Genomic DNA, 21,322 nt, shown 5'->3' with positions numbered 1-21,322 from the left:
AAAATCAGATCATTTCCCAGGACCTGATGGCCTACACCCCAGGGCTCTGAAGAGATAGCTGCAGAGATAGTGAATGCGCTAGCTATGATTTTCCAAAGTCCCTTAGATTTGGGAACAGTGCTATCAGATTAGAAATTGGCAAATGTTACACTGCTTTTCAAGAAAGGAGGGAGAGAAAACAGGTAACTACAGGTCAGTTAACCTCACATCATATGTCAGGAAAGTCCTAGAATCTATTATTAAGGAAGTCTTAAGCATACATTTAGAAAGCCATAGTATTATTAGTAAAACCATTGTTGACTTGTTTTAAAGGGAAATTCTGTTTGACAAATTTATTAGTGTTTTTTTGAGGATGTAACTAGTAGAATAGATAAAGGGGAACAGTAGATGCAGTATTACCTGGGATTTCTAAAAGGCATTCAATAAGGTGGCACAAAAAAGGTTAACAAGCAAGGTAAGGGCTCATGGAATTGGGGGTAATATATTAGCATGGGTTGAGGATTGGTTAAAGATAGAAAGCGGAGTGGGCATAATCATGGCATTTTCAAGTTATCAGGCTGTAACCTCAGCTATTTACAATCTATATTCATGACTTAGATGAAGATGTATTTAAGAATGCTGATGATAACAAACTAGGTGGAGAAGTGAGCTGTGGGAGGACACAGAAGCTGTAAAGTGATATAGAAAGGTTAAGGAAGTGGGCACATAATGGCAGATGGAGTATAATGTGAAGTTTTTCAGTTTGGTCATAAGAATAGAAAAGCAGAATTTTTTTTAATAGGTATGTACTTGTAAATGTTGCTGTTCAGAGAGACTTGGATATGCTTGTACAAGGAATGCAGAAAGTTAGCATGCAGGTGCAGCAAGCAATTAGTAAGGCAAAATATATATTGGCCTTTATTGCAAGGGGATTAGAGTACAAAATAAGTAAGTCTTGGTAGGATTGTACAGGGTTTTAACATGATCACATCTGGAATAGCGTGTGCAGTTTTGGTCTCCACATTTAAGAAAGGATATCCTTGCATTGGAGGCACTACAATGAAGGTTCGTTAAATTGGTCTCTGGGATGAGGGAGCTATCCTATGATGAAAGGCTGAGTAAATTGTGCCTATGTTCTCTGGAGTTTAGAACAATGAGAAGCAATCTTATTGAAACCTACAAAATTCTGAAGGGGCTTGAGAGGGTAGATAATCAGAGATTGTTTCCACTGGCTGGGAAAATCTAAAACATGAGGCCACAGAATCGGAATAAGGGGCTGATCATTTAGGACTGAGATGAGGAGAAATTACTTCACTCAAAAAGATGAAGAATCTTTGGAATTCTCTACCCCAGAGGGCTGTGGATGCTCCATCATTGAATACATTTAAGACAGATTTTTCATGTCTCAGGAAGTCAGGGGATATGGAGAAGGAGCAGTCAGGAAAGTGGAGTTGAAGCCCAGCATCAGTCATGATCATTGTGAATGGTGGAACAGGCTCGACGGACCATATGGTCTGCTCCTACTCCTATTTCTTATGTTCTTGTGTCTCAAGCTGTGCGCTATAAAGCACAACACTCCTGTTGCTGTAAAACACTATCTGTTTTACTCCATGGGTGATATGCAAGTTCCTTTGTACTTTGACTGCTTATTGCTATTTTTCACTATTTTTCTCATACACTGCTTAATTGAAATTTTGATTACTCGATTTTTTTAGTACCGAATTTGCTATTGTGTTATGTTTGTTTGTTTCTTTAAATCATTGAACTTTTTTAAAAACAAGGATCACTGTATTCACATGTTTAATCTGCATTTGTAATGACTGATATTTTGTCATTTCAATTTACCGTAGTTTTATTTCTGCAAAAGTTGCATAAATGTACAAGTGTTTATGAAAATGAGAGGAATATCTTTAAAGGTGAAAAATGTTTCAAAGTTTTATGTAGCATAAAGGGGATAAAGTTAAAGCAAATGACTTGAACTTAAAGTCAACAGGAAATGCTTATTAGATGTACCACAACTGATGCCTAAGTAACCAGTTAAAAAGTTTCATGGTTCACCACACAGCTGAAGCAGCAATTACAGTAAGGGGCTGAGAGTTTGTAATCCACACATTTTTACAGGGATCAACTTCACCCAAATGAATTTTACAGATGGACTAATATGATTCTCATTTCTGTCTGACCTCATCACTGGGGTTGTTTTTAAACTGCAGCAGAAAAAAAGAGACAGAGAAAAGCTGGATTACTTTATGCTGTTTATTACCTAGCTAAACTAGGAGGGATCAAGGATATCAAAAAATTTCCCAGGAGAATCTGATGCATATTGTTCTGTTAAAAAACATTAAAACCATGCCTTATAGAAAGATAACTTTTCAGTTGGCCAAAAGCTACCAATTGAACCCATAATCACAGAAAACTAATGTAAAGAAGAAACATGTGCATTTGGTACAGGTAAGGACCACTATGATTGGGGAGAACTACAAATTAGCTTTATGAAGATCAGATGAGAGAGTCCTCTCCACGGCTGAGTGAGTTTATCTGAGGAGTAACTGAGCCCTTTAGCCTAGGTTCATTGAAGGTTGAACACTGCAGCAATAGGGGTGTTACAATTGGGCACAACAGCCGTGGGACAGATAAAATCAGCTGGAGATCTGTTCCTGATTGCTATTCAGCACCTTCTACTGAAAGTACATGTGTGTGGACCTAAGACAGGGTCAGGGTGATATCTTTTGATTCCACTACTAAGGGCACTGAAGTGAATACAGTAACCAGCACCTGACTACGGCAAGCGTACTCAATTAGTTTTGAAAAAAGAAAAGATTACCTTGAGCTGGAGCTGTTGACCTTCTTGGCCTTCCAGGAGACACAGCATGAGGCATCTGGCAATGAACTATTCCAACCTGCATTCTTCTTCACTATTTTATACCTCGTATTGATTAATCGGTTATTTGAAGGGCTCTTCACAGAGGATGAGAAAGTTAGACCTGAACAAACATTAAAAAGCATTTCATGAATAAGTAACTTGAACGTATTAATGGAGTAATAAACACAATAAGGGTTAATAGAAAAAGAAATCCAACTTTACATGTATGGTTGGTTATGGGACTGGACTAGTAACCAAGAGGTTACAAATTCAACCTCACCATGACAATTTGTAAAGCTGAAAATATTAAAGAATTCTGGACAGAAGAATTTGACAGCATGGATACGGAATAACTATTTCCTCTGCTGGAGGAACCCAGGAAAGAGGGGATTTGATCTGGATTGTTCCTGGGTAATTTCAGGATGCACTTCATCACAAAAAGGTTTTGGAAATTTGGAGCTCTCTTCCAAAAAGCTGTTGAGGCTAGGTCAGTTGCAAATTTCAAAACCGGACTGATAGATTTTTTGTTAGTTAAGGATATCAGCCATGATCAAACTAAATGGTAGAACATGTCAAAGGGGCTGAATGGCTTACACCTAATCCTATCTTAACTTATAGACCAGTATCAGAAAAAATGAACATGAAAGTTGCCAGATTGTTGTAAAAACCCATTGGTTCACTAAAGCCCTTCAGGGAAGAGAAAATGCCAGCTCTACTTAGCCTTATATACACCAACTCTGGTTCCACACTACACAGCTGATTCTTAATGCTGTATGACATGACCTAGTAAGGAATAGCAAACAGCTGCCCCTTGCTAGCTTCGACCACAGAGAAACAACTAAAATATGAAGCTGTTTTCTGTTCTTGTCTTCTGATCTCCTGACGTGATTCCAGGTCTCTGATTGTTTTTAATTGTTGAAATGCAAAACTATTGTCATTCTGCCATCCTTTACTCAATGGCCGTACAGTTTCAGTCCGGATGAAGATTCCCACTCTTTTCCTGAAAATTCATGATTGACAAATGTATTTCCATTATTTCCTATTCTGCTTTCAGAATTCTAACATTTAAACTTTTTTCTCTAATTTTTGAGATTAAAACCTTACTGAATGGAGAAATTACAAATGCAAATTTGTGTCTTACATTCTAGGCAAGTATTTCAACAGACTGACAGGCTGACCAACTAGGTGACACACTTAGATATCAAAAATGAAGAAAAACATTTATATTTAGTAACTGTAGTCTGAGATTCAATGTATTCCTCACAAACATTTCAACAAATGAATAGGGCCTCTTTTCTGAACAGAGGCCCAGCTATTTTTGATTGCTCTCAGCTTCTCCCGGCCCCACTGCCCCCCGCCAACTCAGCATTTGGCTTTTCTATTAGTTTGCCAGTGAAGGGTCACAAGTCTTCTACCCACTACCTAGAATCAATGACCGATGTCTGTCTGGTGGAAGATGGAGCCGTGTACAAACTAGGGTTTTGTGCCTCTATGTATATTATATATAAATAACAAATCAAATATTTTGAATTTAGGAACAGGGAACAAGCCTGTCTTTTTCTCACAAAACTCCACTATTTTCCTGTTTTTGCTATATCCCTCAAACCCTTCTCTCTCCAGAACTAACTTCTGTTGTCTATTTCAATGTCCTTCCTTGAATGTAAGTTCCACCTTATTTTTGAAACTATTTTTAACTAAAACGTCAACTATTTTTAAACCTCCTTCTCCTGATACTTGAACAGTTTGCTGGATCAACTTTATTCTGTTTCTAAACTTAAAAATGAATTAACTTCTTTGGCCTTTCCTCAGAATTGACAGTTCAGTGAATTTATATAACATAAAGCAGGAACAGTTCAGTCCCTAGTTTATGCTGATTCAAGTGATCTTAGTTGGGATTTTCAGGGATAGGGAACAAGCCAGCCAAAGATCCTATATGTGACTGCTATCCAGCAAGCAAGTATGTGTGTGTGTACATGTTACTATTGTACCTGCTCCTACCATCTTTTCTTTAAGGGCAGTGCGTTTCAGATCACAACGTGTTGTATACATATTTTTTTCCCTCCTGTTGCCTCTGGTTCTTTTGTCAATTACTTAAAACCTTAGTCCTTTGCTCACCAACCCTTCTGACATCAGAAATGATGCTTTCTGATTTTATTGGAGTAAATAATTCTTGAATTTGAATATTGAGTGAGAGCTGGATTGAGATCAATGGTGAAACCATGTCATCAGCATTTCAGAGCGAATACCATTCTGACAAGGTATGAGGGGGTGAGTTGCTGTTGAGCAATAAAACGCCTCCAGAATTAGGGGACAGAAAATCCTGCCAAGAAACAGCTTCCTTATAGCTGCTCAGGGGCCAGTTAGCTTGACAGCTAGACTGTGGTTCAGAATAATGCCAACAGCGCAGGTTTCAATCCCCGTTCCAGCTGACAGAGATTTGGGGCCTGCCTCTTTGCTCTGCTCCATAGTAAAATCACGACGTAAGCAGCATTCAGCAACCCTTGAATAATCGAGGATGCCACCTGGAGATGATGAGAATATTCAACTTTCTTTAATAATCAGAATTCCTCAGTACCTAGATAGGTTAAGTACTATGAAGGGCCAATACTTGCTTGGTCAGGCTTGTCTGAAACAAATCATTAGAAATTGAATGCCCTACAAAAAACACTTCAATAAAATGTTAAGGCGCAAGCTTGGGGCAGAGCAACCTATGCATGCCTCTGCTCTGCATTTATGTTGGCATCATCCCCATTGTGAGACAGCTTTGGAATCAAAAAACAGCTTATACTTCAGCGACAGGACAATTTTGTAAACTGCATGCTAAGTACCGGGTGCTGTGGCATTTATATCTAACACCAGAGCACAAACTCTCTCAACCTGACTCAGTGCACTTACTGGACTGTCCATGGAGCTCCAGAAAAGGAGGATGCACCAGGCAATTAACCAAAATTCAACTTTCCACTGATCCTGGATCTGGGAAGACTGGTGAGTGTGGCCTCCTTGTACAGAGAGCAACACCAGCTCAGTGCTAGAGCACCTCAATTTGACAATTATTGGTTATCAAAGACTAATTCCACAGTGACACATATCACTCTAACCAAGCACTTTCACTTTTATTACCAATAATATTCAGAGCTCCCCCGTTATCAGCTGACAACACACCATGGGCCAACGAGGTCAGGGCTAATGACTAATCTATCTCATTAGATTCTCTTAATTAAGAACATTATTGTAGCAAGAGAGGAAGAGCAATACCGTGTTTGTGTTGTTTGAGCATGTTATGAACACTATTCATCATGACAGGAGGGAAAAAAAAGAGATCTGTGGTTAATAAGTGGGCAAGGCAGAAATTGCTGAAGTGGCACAATGACAGCAAAATCCAACCTACCATCTCTTGCTTGTAAAGCTGTGCTGCAGTCGTCATCAGACTGACGCAGCCCTCATGACTTTCACAGACGCATAAAGAAAGTTCAGCTAAATAATCACCACCCCAGAAAGGGAATTAAGCATTGAATGGTCCTTGCTCTGTGGTCCTTTACTCACTGGGACCTCGCCCAACAGGATATATCTAAATTATTCGCTGATTGAACAGGAGTTAAAAATTAGGAAGCTAGATGCAAGAGGAAAGGCAAAGGAAACTATCATCCAAGTACTGTTGTAAAATATGGTAGTAGGTAAGGCCAATGATGCAGGCATAAATAAAAAAATTAAGCCTGTTTCTAGGGAAAGAGGTAATTAAAAGGTGCAGTTGTAGATGATTGAGTGCTATTGAAAGGGGACAGGTTTATTTGGCCTACAGTTCTTTTACTAAAAACTCTTTCTATAGCTATACAACATAACTGTACCTTTTCAAACTGCAAATGTTGGATCTGAAAAGGAAAATTTTGCAGGTCCATGGGGAAGAGACAGTGGGGGTGGTACTAAGTGAAATCAGAAGATCAGTACAAACACAATAGGCTGAACCTTTCCAAAATATTTCCAAAAATTGAATTGATCTCCCTACAATATTGTCTGTGTTTAAGATCTCTATTTATTAAAGATACAGGAAGAATATAGGGTAATTTAACGAAATATTAAAATGAAAGTAGGGAGAGAGAGAAGAATAAGGACCAGAGTGGGCTGCCTAGACAGCATAATGGCCTTTTGCACTGGGACTGAAGCACCATTTACAAAATTACTTTGTTCAGTCTCAACCTATTTCTTCAGGGGCAAGGAGTCTACAGCATATAACTGTTCACGATTTGGCAATCTCACTTAGACATGGAAATAGAACTATCACATTCCACTGTTCCTGTAGGCAGATCAATCCTATTTTTCCTGCAGTTTGAAAAAGTCTTGATTAAATTGTACTTCTCAAGGGTTTGGAATAAAAGAATTTTCAGGAATAGGAAATGGCCACTAGGCTTAGCAAACCTGTTCTTTCTAAAACAAAAACAGAATTACCTGGTAAAGTTGGGAGGTTGGAGGTAAAGCACATTATTGAGATAGTGGAGGACAAGAGCAGTGTCCTTTTTACAATGGGTGCCCAAAACTGCACACAGTACTTAAACTGTGGCCAAACCAATGTTTTATATAAATACACAATTACTTCTTTACTCTTGAACCCTATATCCCAATATATAAAACCCAAGACTGTATTGACCTTTTCATGGCTTTATCTTCCTGCAGAGTCACTTCCAATGAATTATGCACTCAAAACAGTCCAACTGTGTTCGTCAACATCTCAGCCTTTCCATTAAGCACATATTCCCATTATTTGTTTGAGAATCATAGAATGGTTACAGCACAGGAGGCGGCAATTCAGCTTGTTGTCTCTGTGCTGGTCTTCTGAATTCACTTCGTGCCACTCCCCTGTCTTTTCCCCATGGACCTGCAAATTTTTCCTTTTCAGATAATGATACAATTTCTTTTTGAAAGCCTCAATTGACCCTGCCTCCACCACGCTCTCAAGCAGTGCATTCCAGATTCTAACCATTTGTTGCATGAAGACATTTTTCTTCATGTTGCCATTGCTTCTTTTGCCAATTACCTTAAATCTGTACACTCTTGATCCTTCCATTAATAGGAACAGTTTTCCAGATCTACTCTGTCCATACCCATGATTTTGAGCACTTCTATCCAATCTCCTCTTAATCTTATCCAAGGAAAATAGTCCCAACTTCTCCACTTTACCTACATAATTGAAGTTCCTCATCCAAGGGATCAGTCCTGTAAATCTTTTCTGCACTCTTTATAGTGCCTTCACGTGCTTCCTAAAATGTGGCATCCAGAACTGCACATAATGCTCAGGTTTAACACAACTATCTTACTTTTATACTCTATGCCCCTAATGGTAAAGCTCAGGATGCTGTGTGTTTTATTGATCACTCTCAACCTGTCCTGCCACCTTCAATGATTTATGTACATGTACACGCAGGTCCCTTTGCTTCTGCACTCCCTTTAGAACGGCACCCTTCATTTTATATTGTCTCTCTCTCCGTTTTTCCTACCAAAATGAATCACTTCACACTTTTCTTCATTAAATTTCATCTGCCACTTGTCTATGTCCTTCTAAGCTCTACACTATGCTCCCTGTGGACCACAACACTTCCAGGTTTCATACTAGCCAGAAATTTTGAAATTGGGCCATGTACATCAAAGTCTAGGTCATTAATATGTAATCAGGAAGAGGAGGTGTCCTAACAACGACCCCGGGGAATTCCACCAAACACTTTCCTCCAACCCAAAAAACAACTGTCCACCATTGCTCTGTTTCATGTCACGCAGCCAATTTTGTATCCATGTTGCTACTGTCTCTTCTATTTCATGGGCTTCAACATTCCTCAAGTCTGTTGTGTAAGCACTTTATCAAATGCCTTTTGGAAGTCCACATCAACAGCATTACCATTATCAAATCTCTCTGTTACCTCAAAAAACTCAAGCAAGTTAGCTAAATATGATTTGCTCTTAACAAACCCTTAATTAACCTGCATTTGCCCAAGAGTCTACTAATTTTGTCCCGAATTATCAGTTTACAAGCTTCCCCACCAGTGACATTAAACTGACTGGCCTGTAGTTGCTGGGCTTACCTTTACATCCTTTTCTGAACAAAGGTGTAATGATTGCTCCCAAAATGTTACACTTCATACTTATTTACATTAAATTACATGTGAATGAGTATGAGGTAATACATCTTGGGAACACCTGTTTGCCCATTTCACTAACCTGTTATATCTTCCAGAAGTCTTTTACAGTTCTCCTCACTATCACCTCCTACTTTGTATCTTCAGCAAATCTCCAAGTATGTGCTCCCTATTTCCATCCCTAATGTATCTACAGACACCAAGTACAAAAGTGGCACAGGCACTAACACCTGGAGTACAACGTCCCTCCAGTCCAAGCTATACCCATTTACCTTTATTGTTTAATAAAAGTAAAATACCAAGGAAGCTGGAAATCTTAAATAAAAACAGAGTGCTAGAAGTATTCCGGTCTGGCAGCACATTTGGAGAGCAAAACAAAGTTAACATTTCAAGTTGATAATGATTCTTCTTCACTGGAGTATTTCCAGCACATTGTTCTTACTTAAACTTATTTTTGTTTGTTTTTTTTTAATTTATTCATGGGATGTGGGCTTCATTGGCTGAGCCAACATTTATTGCCCTTGAGAAGATGATGGTGAGCTGCCTTCTTGAACCGCTGCAGTCCGTGTGGTGTAGGTACATCCACAGTGCCGTTAGGAAGGAAGTTCCAGGATTTTGACTCAGCGACAGTGAAGGAACGGTGATATATTTCCAAGTCAGGATGGTGAGTGAGTTGGAGGGGAACTTCCAGGTGCTGGTGTTCCCATCTATCTGCTGCCCTTATCCTTCTAGATGGTAGTGGTCATGGGTTTAGAAGATGCTGTCGAAGGAGCCTTGGTAAATTCCTGCAGTGCATCTTGTAGATGGTACACACTGCTACTATTGTGCATCGGTGGTGGAGGAAGTGAATGTTTGTGGATGTGGTGCCAACCAAGCGGGCGGCTTTGTCCTGGGAGGTGTCAAGCTTCTTGAGTATTGTGGGAGCTGCACTCATCCAGGCAAGTGGGGAGTATTCCATCACACTGCTGACTTGTGTCTTGTAGATGGTGGGCAGATTTTGGGGAGTCAGGTGGTGAGATTCCCGTCACAGGATTCCTAGCCTCTGATCTGGTCTTGTAGCCACAATGTTTATTTGGCTGGTCCAGTTCAGTTTCTGGTCAATGGTAACTCTCCCCCCCTCTCAGGATGTTGATAATGGGGGATTGAATGATGGTAATGCCATTGAACATCAAGGTATGATGGTTGGATTCTCTCTTGTTGGAGATGGTCATTGTCTGACACTTGTGGCGCTAATGCTACTTGCCACTTGTCAACCCAAGCCTGGATATTGTCCAGGTCTTGCTGCATTTGGACATGGACTGCTTCAGTATCAGAGGAGTTATGAATGGTGCTGAACATTGCGCAACCATCAGTAAACATGCGCAACCATCAGTAAACATCCCCACTTCTAACCTTATGATGGAAGGAAGGTCATTGATGAAACAGCTGAAGATGGTTGGGCCGAGGACACTATCCTGGGGAACTCCTGCAGTCATGTCTTGGAGTTGAGCTGACTGATCTCCAACAACCACAACCATCTTCGCTGTTGTTTGTCAACCAACTGTCTATTAATACTGCTACATTTCCTCTTCATTCACATGCCTCAAGTTTCATCAGTGTCATGAACATATAATAATTTTACAATAATATAATTTATTGTAAAGGCAGGTTAATAGTGGGGTTTGAATTAGTTTGTGTGTGTAGGTTTTAATTGAATTACAGACAGCTAGTCTGGATGCTTTTATATATCAGAAGGGAAATAGTTTTGAAATGCTGAATACATAAACATAGCTGAATTTTTAGAATGTAAGGTGTGAAGAACATATGCATTTTTAGATAAACCAGAGTAGTGAATTTTAAAGAGATGGTATGGTGTTACACCTAGCCATAAGAAGCTAAGCCAAACAGTATGTTTATTTTTCCCAAAAATTACTGATAATATGAGTGCTATGAAAAATTTATATTATGGAAAAAGTAAAGTTGCAAAGTTATATTGGAACGATGGGATTTACATTAAAAAGAGAGAAACAGGTATAAAGGAGGTGAGGTTATGTGTAAGGAAAGAAGGCAATCTAAGATCTATCAAGAGTGAACAGCCTCCAAGCTGCTGCCTATAGGAACTGAAGCTAAGATAATTCATTTCAAATATCACTGTCCAGGGTTTTGTGTGCTTTGCCTGGATCTGTCGAAATCTATGTTGTTTTACTGTTGCCTTAATGGAGGCGTAACTGGGAGTTAGATTAATTAGGGGATTTAGGAGTTATCATAGTAGTAATTTGTAGAGCTATGTGCGTGCTCAAAATCCTTTGTTTTATTAATAAATGTTTAATTTAGTTTTGTAAAAAACCCCTAAGACTCAGTGGACTGATTACTACGTTATCAAGGTACGCATATCGAAATAAAAATACAAATTTCAAAAACAGTTGTGGTAGCTGTTTCAAGTTTTCCTCTGGGATTTGAGCAGCTCAGCCTTTACCATCTGCTGTGCCATAATATCAACCTGAAGATATCAGCCTTGGTGCTCATCACTGAGTCAGAAGGCTGTGGGTTACACGATGAGCGCATAACCAAGGCACTTCAGGGAATCATTATTGAGATGAGATGTTAAACTGAAGTCCTATATGCCCTCAGGCAGATGTAAAAGATCCCATAGCACTACCTTGAAGAAGAGTTATCCCAGTGTCATGGCCAATACTTACAACCAACCTCACTAAAGCAATTCAATTTATCATTTATTTCAATGCTATTTTGGAACGTCACAGTGCACAAATTGGCTGCCACATTTCACAGATTATAAAAATGACCACTCTAATTATACTTTTACTTGTAAAGCACTTTGGGGCATCCTGAAGTCATAAAAGTATACAAATGCAAGTTTGTTCTTTCTTTCCCTATCCAAATGGATACTTCTTCAAAATTCAATTTCAACTCCTGTTAATAAAGAGAAGATAGCTTCAACAGCATAACTTCAACATAGCTCAGCCAGTGGCAGAAGGTTGTGAGTTTGAGTCGCACACAAGGATTTGTGTACACAATTTAGGCTGACGGTCCAGAGTAGTACTGAGGCATTATCAAAGGTTTCACCATTTTGTTGAGAAGTCAGTTGTAATAGCAAGTCAGCAGAGCTGATTTCTTGGAACACACAAAATTCAAAAAGCCAACTAAAATTCTTCAACCAAATCTATTTAAATCTCTAATCTGACAAGTATTGGTCTGCATAACATATTTTGCAATATTGTTATACATAGAAATATAATCTTTGTCTTGTCCAATATTCCAGTCAGTTAAAACTTGGGTTGGGGGCTGGGTAGAGAAACAGTAAGCAATGGTGGTTTGCTACCTTTGTAACTGGCCCTCTCACCAGAAGAAGCAAATAGGGAGTCTATATCCAAATGGCTACAAAGATGTATCTGAATAACCTCAGGCGGATTATTTGTTGACTTTCCTCTATTCTCCCCACAACCCACACTTCGAGTGAACGCCACATCACAATTTACAGGTGGAAATCTACACACTCCACAGCAGTGCAGCCATGCAAGAGCACAAACTCATTGCATTCTAAACGTTAGCACAGTGGTCTGGACTTTTCCAGGAATGTGTTAAACTCTCAGAAAACTGATAACTAATCCACCAGCTTTTCCAGTTCAGAGGGATGATAAATAGGTGCTGTCAAAAATCCATGTACAGTACAGTACAGCACAGAATCCATGTAACTCTGCTTTTCAACTCTCCTTCCTGTTATGTGCTACTTAATGGTAATACAGTTGGACAAGACAATGCTACTTGGAGCACCAGTTGGAGACCTATTAAAGACAAGATTGAGGTCCTACGCATTCAAACTTACTGAAGCAACGTAACTTGTCTTGTTTTTGATCATTATTGAAGGTCAATCAAAAGGTAAAATGTCAGAGACCAATCTACACAAAATGGTAGTGCTTTGCAGTCTGACAATCTCAGGTTATCTTACAGTGGGAAGACTGTGCTATTGTGGATGAAGGTGGGAAGGGGTACTCAAACCTAAATGGATAGGCAGCGAAACAACATGGAACTCGTATTGTGCTGACTTCACAACTTAATCATGGAACTATGGCTAGTTGCTTGGCAGAGTGGTAGCTTTCTGATCCATTGGATGCTACAGCTATGCATAGCAACTGTGTGGTCCTTGGTGATGACCAGCAGCCATTGTCAGCAGGATATCAATCTGTCGTGATAATATATAGATTTCCTATCACCATTCATGTGAAGGTGAGCAAAATTCATGTGCTTGAAATTCACCGTGAGACATTACCATATGACATCATCACTGCGATGCAACAGGCAGCTTGATAAGCTATGAACAAAGTTGGCCCTGTCAGATTGCAGCTTTTTGGCAATAAGTTCCTCTGGCGAAGCCAGGGTTTAAATTTGGAGCCCCTGGATCTTGACTATTCCCAGAATCAGGGAGGTCTGGTACACTCAACAACCCCCCTTTATGAAAATAAAGTCACCATGATCGTCTTTAATGCCTTTTTTCTTATGCCTGCTGTTAATTTTCTCTACATAGAATGTGTTTATCAAGGGCACTAAGCTGGAGGAATAAGAAGGCTCAACAGTGCAATGGAGATGAATTATCACTACACGTAGTTATTAACTCGGGAGGGATTTTGGAGATCCTGTTGCTTTAACTATGCGTTGTCAATTCCGCTTAATTGAATTGGCAAGTTCAGCAACTTCTCCAAGACAACTTTCATTCCCATTGTTTACAGGCACAAAAATTTGTGGATGGCTCTGCTGTAAAATGTTTGCTATTTAAAGCATTCTAACTCTGACAAACCCAGGTCATTTACAGTAAAAAATTTCTTTAAAAATAATTGTACCTTATCAGAAAAAAAATGCAATACATAGCATGTTACATGTCCTTAGGTTTCCCCAAATGCACAGTCACTGATCTACTTTTTGAAGTGTAGTCACTGTCACAAATGTAGGCAAATGTCACACTGAATTTGCACACAACAAATTAGATAAATCACCAGTTAATCCGTCCTTAGTTGAGACACAAATGTTGGCCAGGAAACTGGGAAAATCTGTTGATCTTCTTCAAATAGTGGCATGGGACCACTTACATCCATTTGAACTAATGGAAGGGGTTTAAGCTAAAATTCTCATCTGAAAAATAGCTCCTCCAACAATCCAGTAGTGCACTAAAATTGTCAACCTAGATATGTGACCATGTCTTGAACTTGAACCCACAGTCCTGTGGCTTTGAATACAAGTGCTAACAACTAAGTCAAGTTAACCCAGGTGTTTTTAGCTCAACATTTTCCTCCTTGTGGATACAAAAATAACCTTTATAGAATCATATAAGGTGCTATATAGCATCCCTTTTAAACAAAAGAAGCACTTTTGAAGTAAATTCCAACACTATCATAATGCAGGAAACATCTAAGCTAATTTCAGCACAGCAAGCTCTCACAAATAAATGACCAGATTATGTTCAAGATGACGCAGGGAAAAGTATTGCCTAGGCCGCCAGAGGACCTCTGCCCTGCTCTTCTTCAGGATAGCAGCATGGAATCTTTCATATTTACCTTAGGCAGGCAGACTGGGCCTTGGATTAATGTCTTAACCAAAAGATGGTACCTCAGACAGAGCAGCACTCCCTCAGTTCTGCACTGGAATGTCAGTCTCTGAGGTTGGATTTGAAATCTAAACCTTCTGGCTCAGAGGTTAGAGTTCTACTTTTGAGCTAAGGCCAAGCATCAAAGTAAACTTCATTTGAACAGTCCCTTCCTCACTACCATCCACAACTGTTTATGAAAATTATTCACCAAATTCATTTCAGGTCTAAAAAGACCACCAGTAAACCCCCTATTCCAACAGTGCATTTTTATTTAAAAGACCAGCAGAATTGTAGTGCGAATTGAGTTTTATTCCCCCCCACCCACCCCGATTTGAGCCAATATTTGGTCCAATTATTTTCCTTGCAGAAAATAAGGCTGAGAGGAGACTTGATAGAAGCATTCAAGCTCATGAGGGTTATGGACAGGGTAAATAGTGAGAAACTGTTCCCACTCAAGAGAACATCAAGAACTAGAGGGCACAGATTCAAAATAATTGGCAAAAGGAGTAAAATGATGCGAGGAAAATGTCTTTAACCCAGAAGGTGGTTGGAGTCTGGAATAAGCTTCCTGAAAGGATGGCGGAGGCAGGTTTGATCGTGGTATTCAAAAGGGAATTGGATTGCTACCTGAAAAAGACGTGCAAGGTTACGGGGATAAGGCAGGGAGTGGGACTAGGTGGAATGCTCTTTCAGAGAGCCAGTACAGAATCAATTGGCCAAATGGCCTCCTTCTGCACTATAAAGATACTGGGATAAATAGTCAGATTATGTCAGCCACAGATGTGAATCCAGGATGCTATGTTGTCTCCCTGGTGCTAGAGTCAAGGATGTCACTAAGAGGCTGCAGAGCACTCTGACAGGGGAGGATGAACAGCCAGAGGCCATGTTCCATTTCAGTACCAATAACAAAGGTGGAAAGAGGGACTAGGTCTTGCAAGCAGATGGTCGGAAGCTAGAAAAGAGACTTGCAAGCAGGACCTTAAAAGGTAGAATACAATGGATTACTCTTAGTGCCATGTGCAAGTGAGGAAAGAAACAGGAGGAAAGAGCAATGAACATGTGGCTGGAGAGATGGTGCAGGAGGGAGGGATTTAGATTCCTTGGGAACTTGTACAGCCCATTGCACTTAAACAGAAATGTGGCTAATGTCCTCACGGGGTGATTTGCTAATGCTGTGGGAGACGGTTTAACTAATTTGACAAGGAGGTGGAAATCAAGATGTAGCATTAGAAAGGAAAAACGAGATGCATGGAGGATAGCACTAAAGTATGAAATAGTTAGGTATTATGTGGGGTCAGACTAAGAGGGGATGGCAACAATGTCTCAACTAGATTTACACTGCATGTACACAAATGCACAGAACGTAGTAAATACGGTTGGTGAGCTGCATGCTCAGATTGTCACATGGGAATATGATGCCATGATGATAACAAAGACATTGCTGAAATAAATGGCAGGACTGAGTAACTAAATATTTCTAGCTACAAGATGTTCAAGAAAAATCGGGAAGGAAAAAAAGGGGGTGGTGGTATTGATTAAAGAGGATATTATAGTGCTAGAGGGTAAGGATTTTATGGAGGAGTCAAGGACAAAATCTATTTAGTTAGAATTAAGAAGCATTTCAGGTGCCATTACATTACTGAGTGTATTCTATAGGCCACCAACCAATGGGAAAGAAATAGAGGAGCAAATTAAAGAGAGGTGCAAAAATATAGAGCAGTGACAATAGGTGACTTTAGTTACCTAATACAGACTGGGATAGTAATAGTGTAAAGGGTAGAGAGCAGGGAAGAGTTTTTTAAGTGCATTCAGGAGAATTTTATTGATCAGTGTATTTCCAGCCTAACGAGGAAGGATGCATTGCTGGATCTAGTTCTGGGGAATGAGATGGGTCAAGTGGATCAAGTATCAGTAGGGGAATATTTAGGGAACAGTGATTATCGTAGGAATAAATAACCTAAACCTCATCATAGAGAACATGGAGCAATCTACAGTAAAAATAATTAATTGGAGGAGGACCACTTTCAGTGGGAAGAAAACAGATCAGTCTTGGGTAAATGGGGCTATGGGGAAAGAGTGAAGGAGTGAGACTAATCTGCTTTTGCAGAGAATGGGCACAAACGCAATGGGCCGAATAGCCTCCATCTGTGCTGTAACAATTCTATTTGGGCTCGATACCCTTAAGAAGAGGCTGAGCGCTGTGGTATTAGTGCTTGGGAGAGAGAATGGGGAAATCTACATACTCTTAAACAATATGTCAATGAGTTGGGACAACCATAGTTGCCTCTAACTTTTTACCTCAATTGGGCAGATTTTGCTGGTCTTCACCTCAGCTGGTTAAAAAAAAAAAGGATTCCTTTATTTAAGGGACAAATATAACAATTCCTGCCTGCTTATCAGGCCAGTAAAATGCTAATGGAATGGCAGTTGGTAAAACAACCTCTCGGCAGTAAAACTTTACAACCCGTCCCTCGTTCCTGATCTTGCAACTTCCAGAGGGGAGGAAAACAAGAAACACTGATCAGCAAATTGCTGAAGGTTGATGTGTATTTCTGGAATCTGCATAATCCTAAACTCAGTGAGCTTGATGGTGTTCAACTAGGTGCACACAAGGCCACTACAGTTGTTGTCAGCATCTGACATTATCTGGGTCATGTCTTTGGCATCACCTGGCCTTCCAGAGCCGTGGCCACGTGACCCAAAATGGTGCAAGCATCTTGTCTGTGGTTTCCTGCCACTTTGTCTAGCACATTTAAAAACAACATTCGAATTAATGAGGGAGGCTTCCGCATCTGGAGTGATCCCAGTACTCAATAGCTGCTGACGTACAAATTACTTGGGGCAGGGTTTTGAGGTCATTGGGCGGGCACAGCAGGAGGGCCCTGGAGTGGCCGGGAAACAGTCTGTCACTTGCATTTGGCCCGCTGACCACGATTTCATGCTGGCGGGCCTTCAGCGTGAAATGCAGCTCCGCACTGGCCAGGAAGAGGCAGGCAGGGGCAGAGACCTGTCGGCTGGCGGATCCAATGGCGACCCGGTGGCCGGTTTAAAAACAGCCCAGGCAGCACCTGGAAGGCTGCCACAAAAGGACGTGTGTTCTGCGTTCTCAATGGAGTCGAGTGCAGCTGGACACAGCAGGTGGGAGGGCAGGTCGGGTGGGCTCTTGGCGCCCCGCTTTTCCAACGAATGCCATGCCATCCTCCAGGAGGAGCTGGCTGCCATGTTGGACACCCTTGTCCCCAGAGATGGGAGAAGGAGGCCACTGCACCTCACCAAGCAGCCATGGCGTGGTGCAGCGCTGGGAGCACTTCAATAGCCTGCTGCACTCAGGAAGGGTGAGTACCGTGTTGGCACGGGTCAGTATGCAGAAGTGTTAAAGTGTGGCTGTCCACCGTGGATCTCAGGGATGCTAGGGCCTGAGTGCCAAATGTTAATAACGTCGGAGCTGGCCAAAGGGGTGAGTCCTGACTGATTGCCTTGTGGCTCAAGGGCCACGACTCAGGTGTGCCCTAGGAGGTGTTCCTCAGCTGGGGTTGGCCAGGCTGCAATGGCACTGCAGGTAGAGAGAGGACTAATCAATACTCCTCTGTTCTTTCAGGAGAAGACAAGCCATAACCAGAGAGAAAGGGCACGTATAGGTAGAGGGCAGTCCATCTCCTGGTGTTCAGCCGGTTGGAGCAAGAAGCTCTGGAGCTCGAGAGCTGGCATGCTTCATGAGCAACCGAGCATGGGGAGGCGGGAATGCCAGACAAAGGTAAGAATGCAGTGCACAGAGGTGAGAGTTTCGGATTGTGCAACCATTCTAGTGTAGTGTCTTCATTGATGTGAGCCTTGAACCTGAAGTCCCCATTGATCATTGAAAGACAATGGCACAGTGATGCAGATCTCCACTGTCTCACAAGGGTGCCTGGCATGCACAGTGACAGTGTAATGACTTTAACTAATGACACGTCCTTGTTCTCCCTTTTAGGTGCTCCAGCAGGCGTTAGCTCTGCAAACCCCGAAGGGCCACCCCTGACACCGGAAGACCACCAAGCTTCCCTTACGCCTGCGTCACATCTGCTCTTTGAAGCAGGCACCAGCACAGATACCAGTGCCTCATGGGCATTAGTTCAGCAGCTAGTACCTCAATGCACATTGCTGAGGTCACGTAACATTTACTTGAGGTGCAGGCAGAGGCAGAGAGTGCCCAGGGTGCCGGCAGTCGGAGGACAGCTGGGGACCAGCTCGATGTTCAGTCAAAGGCTGGTGATAAACCTCTGGAGTCGTCCATTAGACAGCAGATGCTGGATGTCCAGCGAGATGTGAAGGAGGATCTGGCAGAGATCCATTAGGGGAAGTGTGCCATTCGTGCCTCCGTTATGGAGGAGTCCATGTGGAGCATTAACACTACGTTGACCGTCATGGCCCAGCACTGCCTCCTCCATTGAGAGAGTGGTGACTCTCATGGAGAGGCAGCTCCAGGGACAGAACGAGGGGTTCCAGGGGTTGTACTCAGAGCTGCAAGCCCTCACACAGGCACAAAACTCAGGTGGTCACTGCCAGTGTGGGAGATGAATGAGGCACCCAGAATCCCAGCTGGGTACCCATCCATCAATGGTGAACAGGGAGGTCCAGAACAACCTCCTGTTGGTGCATGAGCTGCTTATTGTCTCTGCGGGCACCTCTCAGGGTGCCCTGCATGATGGCAGCAGTTCCTCTGCCCTTCTGCCAGTGACTGTCGCATCTGATGAAGCTGCAATGACTGGGGTGATGTCAGCCATGGCACTGGCCACTCCCCACCCAGGCGGGGCCAGCACAGGCTCCACTGGCCAGAGAACGACTGCCAAGGTCATCAAAGCTAACAAGACAGCAGAGCCAGCAGGCTGTCTCCAATGCTGGTGCGAGCAAGGGGGGCAGCACCAAGACGTAGCATTCCCAAGCATTAGTTAAATGCAACGTGAGCAGAAGAGGAGCAGGTCACGGTGATTTTATATTCATTTATGTTTACTTTATCTATTCTGGTCTGGGAATGAAGGCCAGGGAAGTTTGGTCTTGATGAAGTGGACATTGAAAGGATGTTACCTCCTGTGAGTAAGTCCAGAACTTGATGGGGGGACACTTTTAAAATTAGGAATCGCCCTTTTAGGACAGAGATGTGGAGAAATTTATTCTCAGAGGGTTGTGCGACTTTGGAACTCTCTGCCTCAGGTGGTGATGGAAGTAGGGTCATTGAACATTATTTGAGGCAGAGGTAGATTGATTCCCTTGCCCAACAAGAATCTAAGGTTATTGGGGTTAGGTGACAATGTGGAAATCAAAACACAAGATCATTAGCCATGATCTTATTGGATGGCGAAGAAGGCTCGAGGGGCCAAATGGTTTACACTCCTGTTCCTATTTCTTATGTTATGTTCTTATAAAAGCAAAGTACTGAAGATGCTGGAAATCTGAAATACTTGCTTCCCATTTCCTGCTGATGTTTACCAAAACTCACTTTTACAGCCATATTTCGTTCCTCAGCGACTGACTCCGACTTACCCCACGTGGATTCCAACTGAAGTTCCATCCCTCATGTTTCAAATCCACCCAAGATTACAGGTATCTGTAGGGCATAAAATGTTCCTCAGGCTGCTATTCCCGCCACATCCTGAGATCCATACTCAGTGCCATGCATCGTCACATGAACATACTCGACCTCTCTCTCCAGCAGTACTGACTCACCCTGTCTCAAAGCCATCCTTGACCCCAGTTTCATTTTATTCTTCGTCTCATCCGAGGCCTTAACAAGGAACTTTATCTCTTCCTTTCAGGTGCTAAGGAACGCAAGCTCCAACAATTTATTGATACCAACGCCCATCTAGGACCCTCCGCCCCTTCCCATCCCTCTGACCCCATTCATTCTTCTAATCCTAGCCCTCGTCATGTATCCACCATAACCTTTGACCTTCCCCTCTCTGATGCTGAACATTCTGTACTTAGCAAAGGACTCAGTTTCATATCCTTACGCCCTCACTTCAATGAATTTCAGGCTCGACACAATGCTGAACTCTTCTTCTGCCACCTTCATCTCCATGTTTATTTCTTTGGTCCTCCTGCCAATTAAATAAATCCTTTTACCCACCTCCAGTATTCTCCCCTGATTTGGACCCCTCCTTCTGGCCACTTACCTGCTCCTGATCTTTTCATTGAGAACTGTTGGCGTGACATCAGCTGTCTTAATTTCTCTGCTCCTCTCACCCACTCCAAACTGTCACCTTCCAAACTCTCTGTTTCATACTTCTCATTGTTGAAATACTTCACAGTCTCATAATGCAGAAGTGAGTCCATTGCAGCATTGGCTGTTCACTCCATTCTCTCAGGTCCAATCCTGACTTTGTTATCAAACCTGCCGACAAGAGTGGTGCTGTTGTTGTCTGGTGTACTGAGCACTACCTTGCAGAGGCTGAGCACCAACTCTCAGACTCTTCTTCCTACCTCCCCCGGACCATGATCCCACCACTGAATATCAAGCCATTGTTTCCAGGACAGTCACTGACGTCGCCTCCTCTGGAGATCTTCCCTTCACAGCTTCCAACCTCAGACAGTCTGCTTCTACCTCCTTCCCAAAATCCATAAACAGGACTGTCCCAGTAGAGCCATCGTATCAGCCTGCTCCTGCCCCACGGAACTCATTTCTTTCTATCTCAACTCCGTTCTCCCCTTGTCCAGTCTCTTCTCACCTTTATCCGCGATTCCTCTGATGCCCTACAACATGTCAACAATTTCCAGTTCCCAGGCCCTAACCACCTCCTCTTCGCC

General features: G+C 42.0%; 1 protein-coding gene across 2 annotated transcripts in view; it reads right to left on the bottom strand.

Moving 5' to 3' along the window:
* zc3h3 (zinc finger CCCH-type containing 3) overlaps nt 1-21,322 on the bottom strand; it is a 297,424-nt gene that overhangs the window by 207,813 nt on the left and 68,289 nt on the right. For both annotated transcript variants that reach the window (XR_005943320.1, XM_041189962.1), the window contains exon 4: nt 2,804-2,963. Coding sequence is in view for 1 of the 2 variants with exons in the window: in XM_041189962.1 (XP_041045896.1) it covers nt 2,804-2,963 (160 nt within the window). In the remaining variant the exon portion in view is untranslated. The remainder of the gene's footprint in view (nt 1-2,803; nt 2,964-21,322) is intronic.

This window comes from Carcharodon carcharias, chromosome 6, assembly GCF_017639515.1.
Source record: "Carcharodon carcharias isolate sCarCar2 chromosome 6, sCarCar2.pri, whole genome shotgun sequence".
Lineage (NCBI taxonomy): Eukaryota > Metazoa > Chordata > Chondrichthyes > Lamniformes > Lamnidae > Carcharodon > Carcharodon carcharias.
This window is presented reverse-complemented; position numbering and strand designations above follow the sequence as displayed.